Genomic DNA, 17,264 nt, shown 5'->3' with positions numbered 1-17,264 from the left:
TACGTGAGGGTGAAGGATTTTTGGAGGGGGATGGGGGATCACTCGGTTTTCAGGGAGAACGAAGAGAGATCAGTCGTCGCTAACAGAGGATTAAATGAAAGTGGATGGGATGAATGGGGTTCCTTAGAATTGTTGTTGTCGTTGTTTCTTTATATGGCAACAGGCTCTGAAAGTTGTCCAGACTTTCGAGTCACGCCCCTGTTGTAAATGTCTGAAGAGCAAGCGCTTCAATTAGCTACAGAAGAGCCCACCCGTCATTGCGAGATGGAAAATCTTTCAATTAAAATGTGGGTTGGAATCTTCCAGCTTCTTCATGTTGATCAGGGGCAAAGGCAGGCCTCTGTAGAAATGTGGGGTGTGGTCCTTCATTGAGGTCTTGGGGTCTTGGGCATGCCGGGTTGTTTTATAACAAAAATTGCCACCCTCTCTTTGCACCTCATATATATGATCCTCAGTACTTCACCCTTATCGACCCCCTCCCCTCCCCTCCCCAAAAAAATACTTCTCACCCCTTCTCCACTTTGGCTCTGCCCGTTAACCGCTGTGAAAACATCTTCCGCGGGTACAGGAAAAAGCGAGTACAGTATTTTATTGGCCCATTTCAGGGCGTCGTTAATGCAGTAAGGAAAGGAAACCTCTAGGAAAGAGGAAAATCTTGTGATTTAACTGTAACACGTCGAGAAGACTACAAATTAAGAGTTGGTTTGTCTGAGGACATAACAAGTTATGTTTCACACCCAAAAAAACTTAAAATATTGGGAAGAATTTCCCTATAGTATTCCTAGAGCGTGAAGTTCGTTCAACGACCTCTCAGTTTTCCATTTGTAACTCTATACTGGTTCCGACATCCTACTTGGATAACATCTTTGCCTGTTTTTTTACAAAATTTCAAAGTTCTAGTCTGGCTAGCCGACAAGCAGGCTCTCATAATAAGTACTGCGACAAGAGAGTTTCTTCGCCCAACAGAAAGTTTGGGTTTTAGAAAAGCAAGCCGACAAGAGGTATGCTAGGACCTAGCAAACCTCTCCCCGACTCGTCTCAAATCTTCATACGGACGGAAAACGGGAGCCCTGCAGCGCTCATAGGGAGAGCCTGGCTATACTTTGGCCCTCACAGAGGTTGGAGATTAATTATTTAAGGAAGTCTAACTTAAGAACTTATCAACAGACTCTAGGATACAGTTAACTTACTCGCGATACAAATGGTTCACCACTGAGATGAAGAGCCACTCTAATGTAAAGTTCTACCAAGAACGACTAATTCTAATAAATACAATTGTTCCTATCGATCCTTATCTGTTAGGTATCGTCATTTATTTCATTGCTCCTGTTTGATATCTGGAGCTTGAGAGGGTGTTTCCTTGCTCTCTTGTCCAGCTGACTCTTTTACTTCGTTGTTGGCAGGACTCTCCTCCTCTTTGAATTTCTCTCTACCTTCACCTCGTGCGGCTGCTTCTCTCTTCAATTCTATAAAGTAATTTGACACCATTTTAGCACAAGGCCACTCAAAAGCTCCCCCCCCTCCCCTCCCTCTCTTCCTCTCAATTATTATAACTATTAGGATAACTTATTTCAGGGCCTTTCAAAATTTTTTTTACAAAAATTATAGAGGCTCTATGTTCTTCAATGCACCCAAATCCCCATCAAAAGCAAGATTGAGTGTTACATGAAACAAGGCTTATGATCGGTATTTATGGTATGACACTATTCATGGATCTGATTGCTAAAATTCTCCCTTCTATATACTGTAAATTTCCTTGAAAATTGGTTAAGAGAACTCAATACCACATCAAGATTACACCCTGTAGCTGATAACTTTGTCTATCTGCATCACTTGTTTGGTGGAAATTGATCGATTGTTATTGGGATTAAGGAGAAGTAGCATATAAATCACTTCTGGGAGTTAAGGGGTCAAAAACAAGAGACTCATCAGTCAGAATCTCAAACCTGACAGTAAAAGCTTTGAAAGCAAAAACTTCATGTTACAAAATTTGGACTTACTTCTCATGTGACTTTTCATCTTCTCTAACATCTTTGATGGCACCTTAAAACCCTTGATTTCCTCCAGATTTAGACCTTCATTATTCCTGTCAGACAAAATTTTCAGTATAGGTTAGAGGATTCAGATGGAATGGGAAGTGCTCCCCTTCTACAGAAACTGATGGATTACTGGGAATCTATAAAACACTTTATCAACAATATTAGGTACCCTCTTCCCCCTTCCTTGTCCCAACCTCCTCATGGAAAATCAGGCTGACTTTTGATGTTTGCCAAATCATCCTTGTTTTACTTATTTTAGTACACTGGGAATGTGTTATGATAGCTACTGACCTGTAATCCTGATGATCAGCTAACTTTCTGATGTCATCTGCAATCATGAGAAATGCCTATAAACAGATCAACAGAGTATAAGTTAGAGCAAACATATAAATTTTTACAGTCTCAACAACCCTTTCACAAGCTAAGCAGTGTTTTTAAGCATTATACCTTGCCTCCGGTAATGGGCAGTTCATTCTGTTCAAACAGCCACAGTTTGTCATCAGAGTCACCCGAGTACTGTAGAGTAAAAGACAACAACATGGTCTAGAATGAACTACTAACAGTAACTGGTTTAAAGTTGACTGTCATAATCAGTGAAGTGATTTGACTGCCTGTGATAGGGTAGTTCTAGTTCAGTAACAATGACACATATTTCCAAAACCACAGTGAAAGCCATCATCAGATTTCATTCTGATCTTCTCCTCTCTGTTTGTGCAAACAGTCCTTCCCAGGCATCTCCCCACCTTATGTTTATACCACATGATCAACATCCAAAAATAGAGTTTATTCAATGTATAGTGCACATGAATGAGTTTTATTCACAAGTTGTAATGCTGCTCTTCATTAAAACTCTGCATAACCATGTGAAGAATGGAAAACTTTGAATGCATACTATCTGTCCCCCATGAGCATTTGTTTATTACTGTATAATGAAAAAGAAATCTCAGAAATTCTTACAAGGAAGGTGGTCTAGATAGGGATGGTTTGGCAAAAAATTATGCATTCTGATCTTTAAGGGAATTAATTAACAATATTAAGGTGGACATGTCAAATGATTTACCTTGAAAAGTTCTGGATGTCTGTAGTAGAGTTTTCCTCTTGTGGCAGCAAAACCAAGGGCTCTTAAATAATGAAAGATTTTATTTACTGTTGTTATTAGCATGGGACCAAGAAAAAAATCTGAGTCCCCATTAGGAATCAAACATCAGAACTTTGGTTATACACTCTGCTGCTCTGCCAATTGCCATCCTTCTTAGGTGCTGAACATGAATGCTAGGCTATAAGTAGTTGAAGTTAAGAAACATGGAAGATTATTGCTCTTTTGTTTTGATAAAATCTAAACAGTTTAATAAACAAGAGAACACAACAACCTTGCAACATCTCATCTAAGTCTCCAAAAGAAAAATGTACTGAGAAATGAAAGCCATTGCTTAAATGCTATTTGATGCCCTCACACAAAAAATGGTGTTGTTTTCAACAACATAATGTTAGGCTTCTTTTTTTCAACAAAACTTATAACTGGTTGCAAAATAAATTCAAGCTTACTTGTTTGCTTTTACTCCCATAATGAATTCAGTTTCCTCAGTAATGCTGTCTGGATCCCACTTTAATAAAAAAGACAGTGCAAATGTTAACTGTGTTGAAGAGGTTTAAGGAGTTTTAACCCAAAGTAAGTTTGCCACCTACAAGTTTGCCCTCTCTTGGATGTGTTAACCCTACCAAATACAAAAGTTTATTGCTAGGCCTTTCTACGAATTGAATTTTCATAACAACACAACATGTTTCTTCTCAGACAAAACATGGCCAAGAGTGGAAAAAAGAACTGGGATAAGAGCAAAATACCAAGGAGACTGAAGAGAAAAAAAAACTGAAGAGATACTGAGTTTTTTAAGTCAATGTGATATTGTGATGTGATGCTGACATTTTTTTTTTGGTCTTATTTTTTCTTTCATTTGGGGGCAAACTCATTATAGATGGGGTGAACATTGCAGGGGTAGGTAAGGGGAGAAAACTGAATTGAGGCAAAACCACTTGACCAGTTACCCTCAAGAGGTTTTAACAAAAGTTACAAAATCATCAGGAGACAGCTTGGCTGAGTGGTTAGGGTGCTGGACTTGTAATCTGGTGGTCCTGAGTTCAAGTCCTCCACCTTGCCATTCACTAGAATTGTTCTTGGTTGCCCCAAGTTCAACTCCTTGGCTGTGCAGTGTAAATAGCCAACTGGTCTGCCTACTGCCAGTTGGGATTTTTGAGCACTTAATGTTTATTTCAGTCTGTGTATTCAGTCATTGTATTTAGTGCTATTTGATAATGAAAGAATAGCCCTATATAAATAAAGTATTAATTTAATTTAATCAGGATTCATCTACAAACCAAGAAGGCTCCTCTATATCTCCGATCTGTGTACACCAGTACTGATCCTTTTTACATTAAATTTCAAATGCTTTGTATCCCAGCACCTTTCAAGTGCATACAAGAAAGTGAATTTTTTTAATCTTCCCATTTGTTGAAAAACATATTAAATAAAACAACATATATTGTTTACCTTACTGGTTATCGCTTTATTGTCCATCTTGTTTACTTTAGGAGGTGATCCTTCACTAAAAAAAACAACAACATTACAGTCACAACATTCCTATTGCATCCAAGGGAACTCAGACAACATCAAACCAGAAGAAGCCTTAAGTATGTCAGCCCTTAATACCCTTAGAGTGATAAGAGTTTAATTTCTCTCAACAGAAGCACCCCTGAATCAAATATAAAGTTCAGGTGAATAAAGGAAATGATCACAAACTCAAGATGCTTGACATTGTTAAATGCATTCTCCTTGTCAGCACCTTAGGAAATGTATAGAAAACAGTATGGAGAATATGCATACTGATGTTAGGGTGTAAAGGGCCAACAAACAGTAAATGTCAAATCACTGTTTCCAATATATAGTCTAATTCTAGGTAGAAATATCTTTAATAATGGAAACTTTGAGCTGTTTTGGAATTAAGACTTATTATAGCCACAAATCAACTCAAGCTACAATGGATGGAAATCTCCCAACATTTTTTGCAGCATCATTATTTTATTTTTCATTACCTTTCTTTTTCTACATCAGGGCGTACCCTCTTCTGGAAAAACAAACAGAGAAATCAATAAATAAACATATTATTGTTAACAAAGGTCTGCCAAATGGCTATATTCTCTTATTCTTTTCACTGTTAGTTTCAGCTTTTTTTTTTAGAATGAATATGTACACAGCATGGTTTAACGTAAAACTAGCAATGATAAGTTATTCCCTTTTGCTTTTTTTCTTTTTTCATGATGTACCTTAGGCTTTGCATACCAGCTTACACATTAGCTAGAGGGGCTGGAGCTGGTCAGCCTTACCAGTTATAAGGCTGTTAAGAAAGCTGCTTGAATGAACTGCTACTAATTTAAAAGAGCTAATTAAGAGTAGATAACAATTGTCATGTCTCCAAAAAAGAGCTTTTTATTAATTTTTCCTTGCCAATCTCCCAAATCTCTTATCATCTCTATCACTTAATAGTTTATTCTATCCATTTCAATTTTTGATACATTTAGTCATTTCCCTGAAGTTAAGGTTGCTTTGCATGTCACAACAGACACCTATGGTAAATATAAATTGACAGAGCTTCCTTCTAACATTTACATCAACAGTATGCAAATGTAATCACCATCATTACACCTGTGTCTAATAATTTAGAGTTTTGTATTATTCCACTGGAAAAAAAAATTAATAGGATACCTTCTTGACAACTGCAGGACTTCCCCCTCTCTCATATCTCTGTTGAAGAAAAAGTTAATCAACAAAGTTAACACTGGTTAACCATTTAACACCCAAGATCTGATGGTTAATTCTCCCCTCTGGTCACAAAACATCTCATAGTAAATTAGTTGTGGGAAGATAGAGTTGAATCAAGATAACAGCTTCTACCTGATTTGCTTGGATATTTTCATTTTCTGTTTGCTTTGGTAGATAATGTATGGATATTTTAGGTGACGTGTAATGTTAATCACCTCTGGGAGTTGTAGGATTAAAGATATAAGGATTGAGAACCATGTTCTAAAGGGGACTGTTCACATAAACAAAAACAGACTTTAACGCTTTAACTCCCAGAAGTGATTAACATAAAACTTCTCCCTACAATATCCATACATTCTTCAGCAAACAGCTAATGAGAATATTCAAACTTATCAGGTAGAAGCTGCTAGCTGCTATTAATAACTAATTTACAAGGAAATGTGTAGCAGCTACAGGGGAGAATTAACAATCAGATCTTGGGAGTTAAACGGTTAATGGTTATATCTCAACTCTACTGTTTTTTTGTTTGTTTGTTTTTTTTTCCCTAAAGTCTCCTGGATACAGAACAAATCGCTTCATATCCCATAAAGTCTGCTAAATCTCTTAGATATAAAAAAAAAACAAATTATTTCCTTTGATAGGGGAAATCAAGGATAACTAAAAACTACTAGTAAGTCAAATAGGAAAGTCAAGACAGACAAAATTTTGGCACTACATTCATGCTATTTGTAATTTGGACTTGTGTTAACTTTGCACTTATGTTTATTAACATGACAAATGCACTTGTTTTCAGAAAATCAGACACATAATTTTTCATGTATATTATTTCTATTATCATTATTATTATTACTAAAAATTGTCATCACCATAAGAATTAAATTTTAAGAACAGTTGCCTATTAATTTTTGTATCTTTGTTTTGGATGAAATGCATCCATATCAGTGACTTCAGTTTAAACATTCAACTGACAAATTGAGAGGTGGTGACATCAGTGAATTGTGTACTAACCCTGTCTGGGTGATGAGGCTTTGTGTCCACCCTGAACAGAAGTTTCGCCTGTGAATCAAACATTGATAATGAATAAGATCTATCAGGGAAGGAACTTGCAGTAACCTGGCATTTGACATATTTGACTCAGCATGTTAACCCTTTCACCCTCAAGATCTCATTACCAATTCTTCCCATTGTCTTCTTCACAATTCTTATGATGTTGGTTTGGAGAATTTGGTATTGGATCACCTAATAATCTCTTAATTGTTATCTTACTTTATTTTCATCACTTGTCTGTTTGATTTTTTTTTTTTTGAAATTGTAAGGAGAAATTCTGTCTTGGTCACTCAGAGGAGGGGAATCAAAATTATTTCTCTCTCTAGTTCTATCACACCTCATCTAAGCTTCTTCTCAGGACAGCTTTTATCTGTTCTTCTGAGACTGATTCACTTGTGTTGTCTTTGATGTTACGTGCTGCCATACGGAACATCTGCAAAGGACCAGTACAACATACAAATGTAAGGAACAACACCAAACAAGATGTTTTGCTTTCCACCAAAGAATACACATTAAACTGAGTTAAGAGGTTTGTTACATTTTGCAACAGTATCCTCTTATGCTATGCAAGACTGCTTTGAACTTCACGAAGTCTACAAGATATCAGTATATTGGATATCCATACATCATTCAGTAAACAGGTAATGAGAATACTCAAACTTATCAGGTAGGAGTTGTTATCTTGATCGAACACCAAATTCTGGTAACTAATATACATGGAAATGTGAAGCAGCTAGAGGGGAGAATTAACAATCAGATCAGAAAAGTACATATTAGGCAATGATAAACCAAGAATAAATAATAGGCAGAAGACTGCAGAGTACTAATGGGAATGGGGAATTTAGGGAAGTAGGGCTTAATTTTCAACTAGCAAATGCTGTGAATAGGCTCCTTTAGAAAAAGTCAAATGGCCACTTAATGCTAACTTGAGAGTCTCAAGCCACAACATAATATCAAATACCTCTTGATAGCTCTTTAAAACTGTCTCAATTTCAGAATTTAATGAAGGCTGCAAAGCTGCTCGAACAAGTTCTAGAGCTTTATTGGCGCTGACTGTGCTCCCTCTGTGAACAGAAAAATTTTTAAAAGGCTTTAGACACAAACAATAAGAATCCCACCGAAGTTTTGTTGTTTTTGGTTCAATGGGTAGCCTTTGGTCAATCATATGCTTCCAAAAGGACTTTTCCTCCATAATTATTATTTTGATAAGTAATTTCATCAGAAAATAAAAATTCTAAGGCACCATCTTTGAAAGGTGATTTAAAATGAATTTACTAATTTAAGTTACCTGGTACGATTATAAGAGGCAACAGAGGCATGCATTCGGCTTCTGAAATTAAAAAAAAAAAATACAATCCATGTGTAACATTCTCTAAAAATCAAATTATAAGTAAAACACTTAATATGATGAATTATCCCTAAAAACCTTTTCACAGTGTAAGTTTCCCTGTTCAGCTTTTAAAAAAAATTATTTTCCTTCTATCTGCCTGTGTTTAAGCCCTTAACTACCAGAAGCGATACATTATACAGCAAACAAGTAATAAGAATACCCAAACTCATCACATAGTTGTTATCTTGATCAAATGCCAAATTCTTGTAACTAATTATTAACGTCCCCTTAAAATATATTTTTTTAAGCAGGAAGGCAATGAGAATGTTTAAAAGATATAAATATCAACTAAGGATACTGTTTGATTTAACATCAAATTCTTATTTGGGTAAGATTGCACAGTGTAAAGTGAGTACTTGCTTGGAGTTCGTATTTAGGGATATAGGCTGCCTTAGATAATGTCCAGATCAGCAATAATCACTGGTTGGACTTTTGCCAAGGGATTGCTTCTGTAATGCACAACAAGCACTTTTGAGGTTATGCACCTACAATAGTTCACCATTTTTGAGCTGCCTCCCTCGAAATTTCAGCTGGTAGTCTAATTTTTTGCTACAACCATAACTATATGAGCTTTCATACCAGGCTCACTTATTACACTTGTTATCACTCCGACTAAAAGTTAACCCTTCTCAAAAAGATTTCCCATTAAGTTAACTTGGTTTGTTTCACATGCCTTACCTTCGTTTAGGAAAGTTCTTTGCTGTCATATTGAAGGGACTGGGTTCATTTTCCTGAGACTGGGACTTAAAAGAAGGTGTGTCAGCAAATATGTCAAACATAATTTGCATAAATGGTTGTATTAAAAAAAATAAAAACTGCATTTTTTGCTGAAAAGCCCTTGTTTAATACTTACCGGTACTGGTTTTCCCCTTTTGCTTTCTTTATGATCCTCCACGCTAGAATCCATATCCTTAAAACAAAGCCTAAAACAACGTAAAAGGATGAAGGATGAATAACCACTAAGTTACTATAAGAGGCCTGTTATTCTAAATGCATTTGGAGTTAATCCCAGGATTAATAGTCAGGGTTGTAAGATCTGAACTGATCTGAGTAGCTGGTTGAATTGAACTACACTTGTGTCCCAAGTATGATGTGTTGCAAAGCAACAAGCTCTTCTACAGGGTTCTGCGGGCATGCTTCCCTCCCATAATTTGAAACTTTCTAAGAAATGATTTCCAGCACTCTAGGACATATTTGAGTAACTTTTTTTAAGCCAGTCATTAGCACTAGCATCAGTTTGTTCTTTTTTGTCTTTGATAAATATTCACCACAAAAAATGGTCTGAAGGACTGCAGGTTTTTGCTCTCTATTGATTTTCATTTCTTTCATAGAAATTTATTTATTAGGTCAAACATCTTGCAGGGTTTTATCTTTGTTAACCCTTTAACTACCACATCAAATTTGTAATTCTCCTTACAGTTAACCATAGAATTCTTATAATGTTATTTTAAAGAATTTAATATTGGATCAACTAAATCCCCAAATTGATATTTTTCTTTATTCTCATTACTTATCTGGTTGATATTGTATTGATATTGTAAGGAGAAATTCTGTCTTGGTCACTCATGGGAGTTAAAGGGTTAAGGGAAAAACATTGTTAAAGGAAGTTGAACTTGTAAAAAGATCAGAAAATTAATGAACCCAAGTCAAAAATTCACCCTCACCCTAGCTTGGCTTAGATATGTTTTGAACAAGTCGCCAACCCTATATAGGAATGTAAACAATTCCAAAAGAAAACTGTCCAAATATTGATTTGATGGAATACATTTAAAATAATTTTGCAAATATACTTGTATTCAAAAGTTTAACCGGTTTGACCTGCAGTGTCTGCAAGTGTAGCTACATGCAATAAGCCACTGGTAGTCAAAATAAAGATTCGAAAAAAGGAAAATGTTTCGAAAATTTGCGCTTACCGGTAGTTATACAGCTCACAAGGATATAAATCTATATCGGGGGTTTATTTATTAGTTCACTATATTTTAACAGCAGCTAAATGCTACCATGGAGAGAAATCTGTTTTGTTTGAATCACTCATCGATTTACTCAGCGCAAGGCATGCGATCTTACTTAGATGGGTACACGAGGAGGAAGTTTACCAAGCAGTCGATCAACTATTATCACCCGAAAGAAAGTAAATGGCTTTTGGATCAAATCCTTTAACGCACTTTCGTAAATCGTTGTCAATGTTGCTAAATCCAACCGGAAGAGACAGAACTCACTTGAAATGTGGGAACAGCAAAGGCTGGTCTCTTAGGTCTACAAATCCCAAAAGATACCACTTCCTGAGGGGTTCTTCCGCTTTTAAATTTGTCACACGCTACAGCAAAAGTCATGGATCATAAACACATTCAAACAACAACAGCCCTCTAAGTAAAATGTATTTTAAAGACTAATAATCACTTTGCGATTGGATTGATAAGATTCTTCATAAAAATGCGCTGATCGCCTTGGAAATCCCTTGCATAAATTTGTTCAGAACATCATTACAATGCATCGTGAATGTGAAGTAGTTGGAACGCAAGGTTCTTTGAATTTCTCAATGTATGTTGTTCTTCCATTTCGCGAAAATATCGCAAGAATAACATAGCGCATGAAAACAATAAAGATGATGAAGGACGGTTCGCCGGAGAACCCTTGCTTTGCTTTGCATGTTTACTGGTCGATTGTCCTTCAAAAATTTCACCCCCCAACTTCAAGTGGAAGTGGGACCACAACACACACTGACGTAAAACGGCCAAAGAAGGCAACCTACTTAAAGAAAAAGGAGTCAAAACAAAGGGATTAAAAACTTACTTTTGCTTTCTGAACTCTCTTCTGAAGCCGTAGCGTTCATCGGTATTCATTTCAACTTCTCTCACCGAATACGCTCCCGGTGGTTCCGCCATTGTTATTTCCTTTCTCCTAAATTACCCGTTTTAATACCGGAGAACTGGTGACTGCCGGGGAAATTTTTATGACGTCAGTCTCGTCAAAGACAAAAGAAACGCGAAAACATGATGAAGATAGCATGGGGCGAAGTTGCAATGTTCTGCTATGGTGCTATTCATAACAAGCCTTCAATAAGCATATTCTCCATTTTATTCATTATGCATTTCCTAAGGTGCTGACTGCACTGGCAGAATTTCCAAGAGGTTCTTTAGTTGCTGATTATTTCCTTTATTCTTTTGACCATAAAGTTTGATTCAGGGGTGATATTGTAAGGAGAAATTAGATACCAGTCAAAGTGTTACAGAGGTGGCTTCAATTTGAAAAGCGCATTATTGGGATCAAAGAGGTAAAAATTTTTCTTTCCCTGCCAAAAAACTCAGGCAATGCAATATAGACCAGTTAAAAATGCACACAACACACTTGGCAGGTCAAATTATTTCAATGATTGTTCTTCTTTTCATTGTTTACTTTATCAACAACTCCATACATGAGAGCTGATGTACAGAGTACAGTAAGGAAAATTTCCCCAAAGTCTTTTAGCATTGACTGATCATGTTACATATTTTCATAAATGTTTCACACTAACACTAGGATACAATTTCATCAAAAAACTCCCAAAAGCTTACAGAAACAAGGAAGCATCCAGATTCTAAGAAGGATTGTTGAAACAGGAAAGTTTTGTGGTTGTTCAAAACAAGAAGTATCTAAATTGAAAGAAGTTCTACCCCTTTAACACCTATATAGCCACATCTTATACAAATCCTTCTAGATTCAAACTACTTTGAAATCACTTCCCTTTCTTTTTTCTGTTATTTTTGTTTTGTTTTTTTTTCTTTTGATTTCCATCAAAGTACTTTACCAGTTATATTTTCTATATGTTTGCAATGTCAGAGTATTTCCTGACTCATGTCAGCTTCTACCAGGAAAGGTTTACTGCACCTTCAAATATTGATTCTGAAATCTCCAATTCAGTATTTTTCAGGCAAAATTGTGACTCTTTTCATGCAAACAATCAGGTCTGAAATAGGGTTGGGTTGCATTGCCAGTACTATGCATTGCACTCAATCTGAATTTTTCAAGAGGGTAGACCGTTACATTTTGGTCATGAATTTTTGCCATTGACAATACTCCTAGCAAACCACAAAATATCATTATGCTCTTCAAAAACAACACCTTGTATCAGATTCATAACTTTGAAAACATCCATCACTTCTTTACAACCATCTGTCTGAATGTGAAATTGATTCTTGGGCATATTGCCTTTTTCCGCACAGGAAGGGAATGAAACCAATACACATTGGTTGGGTGGTTCATCATAAGCAGACTGCCGTGAGACAGTTCAAACTTAACAGGATCAATCTTTCTTTGAGCTCCACTTCCTCTGGCATCTTTGTGACGGAACACAAAGTCTCTGGTTTGACCTAAAGACAGAGACGCAATGGAACTTTTGGGAACCAAATCAACCTCATCATCTCTGTGTTCACCCATGTGGTCTTGTCCATCCTTGTACCTGTTCACAAGAACAAAGTTAAAATGGTGTCCACCAGTTAGAGATGAAACAAGGTCAGCTATGTGCTTGAGAAAGGGAGCATTACTCCACGGCTGTGCCGCTACAGTTGAACCAGAGAATGTGTACGTTAGACCTGCGTCTCCATAAGCTGCTTGCTTTCTTGGGACATTGTGCCATTTTCCATGAACGAACACTTTACTGTCTTTGTTATACTTTATCACTTTCTCTGCCTCTTGAAAGAGCGTGTCAGCTTCAGTTTTAGAGAATAACTGCACGTAATCAAGATTTAAATTTTCTGATGTTATACGTTTCCATTTAAGGTCTATCCTTCTATTTCCTTTAAGAAAAGATAATTTAGAGCAAGAGGGTTGCTCGTTTGGATTGTCACAAGCTTTCACCTTCATTTCAGGCTCTCCCACAATTTCTTTCTCGTCCAGCTTGTGTTTTGCACATTTCGACTCTTTCTTAATGAAATAAGAGTCAATCATATCAAAAATATAGCTATTTGGCGATCGTCTAGTTCTTGAAAATACTACATAGAAGTGTTCTAAACCTGAAGTCGTCAACAAGTTACATAACGTGTCACGCAACAGTGATTACAACCTCGTGTGAGCTTGCACAAAACGTCCAACCCATTTGCGAATACGCGAAGAGACTGGGTGTAGAAAAGACCAACATGGCGGATGAATCGTCCGGTGATCGTTTTAAGGACGTTCTTTCGACCTCTCAGAGCAACTCGCCTTGTGGGTTTTGTTCTAAAGAAGTCTCCAAGTACACGTGTCCTCGTTGCCATGTCCGATACTGTTCCAGTGTGTGCTATAAAAGTGATAAACACTTACAGTGTTCGGAGCTTTTTTACAAAGATTGTGTCATGGAAGCAATGTGCGAACAACAGAGTAGTAGTGAAGACAAGCATAAAATGCTGGAATTGTTGCACAAACTAAAGAAGCAGGATGAAGAAGAAGGCTTTCAGGATGCTGTAGATTTGGAGGAACGATTGAAAAATGTAGATATAAACAATGACACAGAAGCCGTGTGGTCGGCGTTGACAGATAGTGAACAGAAAGAGTTTGAATCTGCCGTCAAAAGCGGAGAGATTTCTCATGTCATTGACGTTTGGATCCCGTGGTGGACTACACAAGATGACAGAAATAACAGGTAACTTGCCTAGACGGACTTGACAAGAGTTTTTATGGCAAATGAGTATTATATCGGGGAATTACATAGGGTTTACATTAGAACTTCAAACCATGCGGATAGGCAGGACTTAAGAAATGGGGAGACGTAATTGAGTGTTTCTCCCTACACTTCTCTTGCACTCTAGCCAGTTCCTGCATGCTTTAAAACAGAACAGAGCACAGTTAAGGCTTCTCTATATGTTAATTAGAATAGCATGAGGTCATGAGGTTGATTCTAATATTTCTGAGTAGCATTCCCATCATTATTAAGCTAAAGTCCTTCATACCCCTCTTTATCTGCATTACCCTGTGCTAACTGAACTATGTTTGACTCTTCTCTCCCGAGATCTCTCATTAGTAATTCTCCTTGCTGTCTGCCATAAAATTCTTATGATGTTAGTTTGGAGAATTTAGCATTGGATCAACTAAAAAAAAACCCAGTGGAAATTTTTCTTTATTCTCCACACTTGTCTGCTTAATGTTGTATTGATATTGTAAGGAGAAATTCTGTCTTGGTCACTCATGGGAATTAAAAGGTGAAATTGAAGTTGCTTGGTTTATAAGTGGTTCTTCAAAAGTGCTCTGGTTTCCTCTATGTATTCCAGAAAATTATATATTAGACTCACTTGTACTTAATTGAGAAGGCACTTTCATAACAAGCACCTGTTTGTTTTTTATTTGATTCTTTTTAACTACTTTTTTTCTCTTGATATCTGTTGATAGAAAGAAGATAGAGGTTGTAAGTGAAGGGAGCAACATTTTAGGAAAGAAAGATGAACAAAAAAGCAAAAGCCATCAAATCCAAACTAAGGAACAAGAAAAAAAGGAAAAGATGCCAGCATTAAAAAGGAACATCACATCATTACTGTCAGCCATGAAAAATTCAAATGTGAATCCAAATGTGCGGTTCAGTTGTATAAATGTAATTTTCTCATATGCATATATCATGAGGCTGTACAATGGATGCCCAGAAGACAGTTTAGAACAGGCAGCTGAGAATTTGTTACAGCTTTCACCTGTTCTTTCTAAAAATGCTGTGTTTGACAGTGTGGAGTCAGTAGTTCACAGCTCCTTGAGTGCTGTGCTAGATTGCAAGGACCTTTACTGTTCTGAGGAATCATCTCATCAGGTGCTTCTGGATGTTATTTCTTTGATCAAAGGATATGTTGTTATGGAGAGAAAGAAAACAAACTTTGTTGACAGTGCTCTGTCTCATTTGTGTCGACTTCTCAGTGGAGGAAGAGAGAGATTGAAAGTCAACTCCAAAATGAACCAAAAAGAAGCAGATTTATGTAAATCTTTGTGGCTTGCAAAAAAGAAAGTAGAGTTTTTATTAGCATGGGTTCACACAAACACTCATATTTTGCAATCTCTTGTGCTTAACATGGAAGTTGTTCTTACAGAGGTATCCATGTCTAACAGACAGCACAGAGAACAAAGAGAAAAGCTAGAGCAAGTATGGGAAGGTTCAAAGCCACCAAAGAAAGCAACTCTTATCACAGAAATCTAAGTCAGAATTTGAAAAGAGAACTCTGAAGGACATTGTAGTATGATAGAACCAATCCCCAGTAGTTTCTGAGGCGAGCTTTCTTGCATCATATTGCTATCATACAGTGGAACCTTAGCTAACTTGACCTTTTAACTCCCAAGATCTGTTTTAAATTCTCCCCTCTATTTTTTTCGTAGATCAAGATAACCTCTTGTACCAGTTTGAGTTATTCTAATCACCCAGCTATTTGTGTGATACTGTATTGATGTTTTAAGGGCAAGCACACTTGTGCAATTTGCTCTGATTTGATTGTATGATTTTACAAGCTATTTTAAAGTTGCTAAAGAATGAGAATACTTTCACTTCTAAAAGAATCTTTATTTTTAATCACAATTTTGTGTGAAAATACTTTTTACTACTATCATAATACACACGACAATGTGACTTCAGCCTTCACATTCCTTATTAATACTGACTTGAACTGATTCTCCTTGAAATGATAGAGCAGTCTTTATTAATTCATGTCCAACAGTGTAGCTTTTGCCACTCTCACAAAAATCTTGTGCAAGTTCTCTTAATGTTACAGCAATTCTTCTGGAAAGAATATCCTGTCTTTTTATTGCATGCTTCCATTCATAGCGAGCTGGTCCTTGAACAATGATCAAAGACCTCCTTGGCATTGGAACAGAAACCTCAATATTACTGGTATCTCCACTCACTGAAAATGTTAGTGAGCTGTCTGAGAGAAGGTTCATTGTGACTAGACGCTCACCCCACACCCAAAAGTCATCAAAATGTGGATCAATAGATGAGCCTCTGTCTGGTGTATACTCTAAATTACAAAGTTCCACTGGTTGAAAATCAGACAAAAGTGGAACTGTCCTCCACATCCGTTCGACCAAAACTTTACTGAACTGTGGTAGTCCTGTAAAGTTATTCAGCTTTAATTTCCTTTTCTTAAAATTCACCTGAGGTCCAAAGTCCTGTGACAAATGAGAATACACGTTAAAAGGAAAAGGAAATAAATGTTTGGGTGGCCAATTTTATCTTCAGGAACAAACAAAGCCATCATACTACCAACAATAATAATATTATTCTCTGTCTCACAAATTTGTCCATTTGGTTGTACACTGCCACAGACGCATCAGCTGTATCCATCAAAAATCATGATCTCCATCAATAGTTACAAATTTAAGACAGTTAGGCTTCACAGACAGTCAGCAAACAACAGAGACACAGGCACCATGTTGGAGGTGAAATACAAGAACTTTAATTATAATCATGAGTTAAAACTTTGTTTTTCCAGAGAATCTTTCTTGTTAAAAAAAATAAAAATAACAGTTAAAATCAAACTCCCTCTATAATTTATGCTTTGGGTTGTTGGTGTTCTTCCGCGCTAAAAATTTGGCCTCACTCACATCCCTTCCCCACCCCCCCGCTGCAACTGCACTTCAGTGACAACCCCCCCCCACCCTCCCCCACAAGGTATTGATAACGCAGCCCTTGTCGGTGAAACCATTGAGTTCTACTCACCTGCTTTCGCCTTCCAGACTGTGATGGCTTCCAAACAGTTTTTTCAATATCTGCCACAATCGTCTCCTCTTCAATTTCATTTATAAAGTTCTGAATCACAGTAATACCTTTCAATTTAACGTTTACGTCATCAATATCTTTGCGATGCAAACATTCTTGACCAACGAGAAACGTTTCTCCACAAAGAATACAAAATTCATACTTTTCTGTTGTCTTGCTGCGCTTGTCTGCGAACATATTGTTGGATTTCTTGTTTTCTTCACACAGTAAGCACTTCCGAATGCCAGTGCAGCCACAACCATCCGCCATTTTAGAATCTTTTCAAAGCAACATTTC

General features: G+C 36.8%; 4 protein-coding genes across 6 annotated transcripts; 1 reads left to right on the top strand and 3 right to left on the bottom strand.

Annotated features, from left to right (window-relative positions):
* Nucleotides 1–563: 563 nt before the first annotated feature.
* On the bottom strand, nt 564–11,363 carry LOC113683908 (deoxynucleotidyltransferase terminal-interacting protein 1). 3 transcript variants are annotated; one of them, XM_089189758.1, is made up of 17 exons: nt 11,084–11,202; nt 10,510–10,607; nt 9,144–9,213; nt 8,969–9,033; nt 8,189–8,230; nt 7,862–7,964; nt 7,238–7,333; nt 6,862–6,909; nt 5,797–5,835; nt 5,127–5,158; nt 4,585–4,639; nt 3,585–3,643; nt 3,100–3,160; nt 2,487–2,555; nt 2,331–2,386; nt 2,001–2,086; nt 564–1,466 (listed from the first exon to the last, which is right to left on the bottom strand). In XM_089189758.1, exons 3-17 carry the CDS (start codon nt 9,195–9,197, stop codon nt 1,318–1,320), a joined length of 1,014 nt encoding a protein of 337 aa, XP_089045884.1. In that variant the 5' UTR covers nt 9,198–9,213; nt 10,510–10,607; nt 11,084–11,202; the 3' UTR covers nt 564–1,317. The 3 variants fall into 3 exon arrangements, with proteins under 3 accessions (XP_089045884.1, XP_027056997.2, XP_089045885.1); XM_027201196.2 differs by lacking the exon at nt 10,510–10,607 and having other exon boundaries at nt 11,084–11,363; XM_089189759.1 differs by lacking the exons at nt 10,510–10,607; nt 11,084–11,202 and adding an exon at nt 9,955–9,989.
* Nucleotides 11,364–11,638: 275 nt separating this feature from the next.
* On the bottom strand, nt 11,639–13,216 carry LOC113683903 (DNA oxidative demethylase ALKBH2). The gene has a single exon (XM_027201190.2). It carries the CDS (start codon nt 13,214–13,216, stop codon nt 12,425–12,427), a length of 792 nt encoding a protein of 263 aa, XP_027056991.2. The 3' UTR covers nt 11,639–12,424.
* Nucleotides 13,217–13,313: 97 nt separating this feature from the next.
* Nucleotides 13,314–15,788, top strand: LOC113683919 (zinc finger HIT domain-containing protein 2). The gene is made up of 2 exons (XM_027201207.2): nt 13,314–13,886; nt 14,630–15,788. Exons 1-2 carry the CDS (start codon nt 13,405–13,407, stop codon nt 15,414–15,416), a joined length of 1,269 nt encoding a protein of 422 aa, XP_027057008.2. The 5' UTR covers nt 13,314–13,404; the 3' UTR covers nt 15,417–15,788.
* LOC113683920 (alpha-ketoglutarate-dependent dioxygenase alkB homolog 4) lies at nt 15,755–17,255 on the bottom strand. The gene is made up of 2 exons (XM_027201208.2): nt 16,929–17,255; nt 15,755–16,378 (listed from the first exon to the last, which is right to left on the bottom strand). Exons 1-2 carry the CDS (start codon nt 17,235–17,237, stop codon nt 15,842–15,844), a joined length of 846 nt encoding a protein of 281 aa, XP_027057009.2. The 5' UTR covers nt 17,238–17,255; the 3' UTR covers nt 15,755–15,841.
* Nucleotides 17,256–17,264: the final 9 nt, after the last annotated feature.

The sequence above is a fragment of the Pocillopora damicornis genome, chromosome 12 (genome assembly GCF_964200805.1).
Source record: "Pocillopora damicornis chromosome 12, jaPocDami1.2, whole genome shotgun sequence".
NCBI lineage: Eukaryota > Metazoa > Cnidaria > Anthozoa > Scleractinia > Pocilloporidae > Pocillopora > Pocillopora damicornis.
Note: the sequence above shows the minus strand (reverse complement) of the source record. Positions and strands in the feature narration are given on the sequence as shown.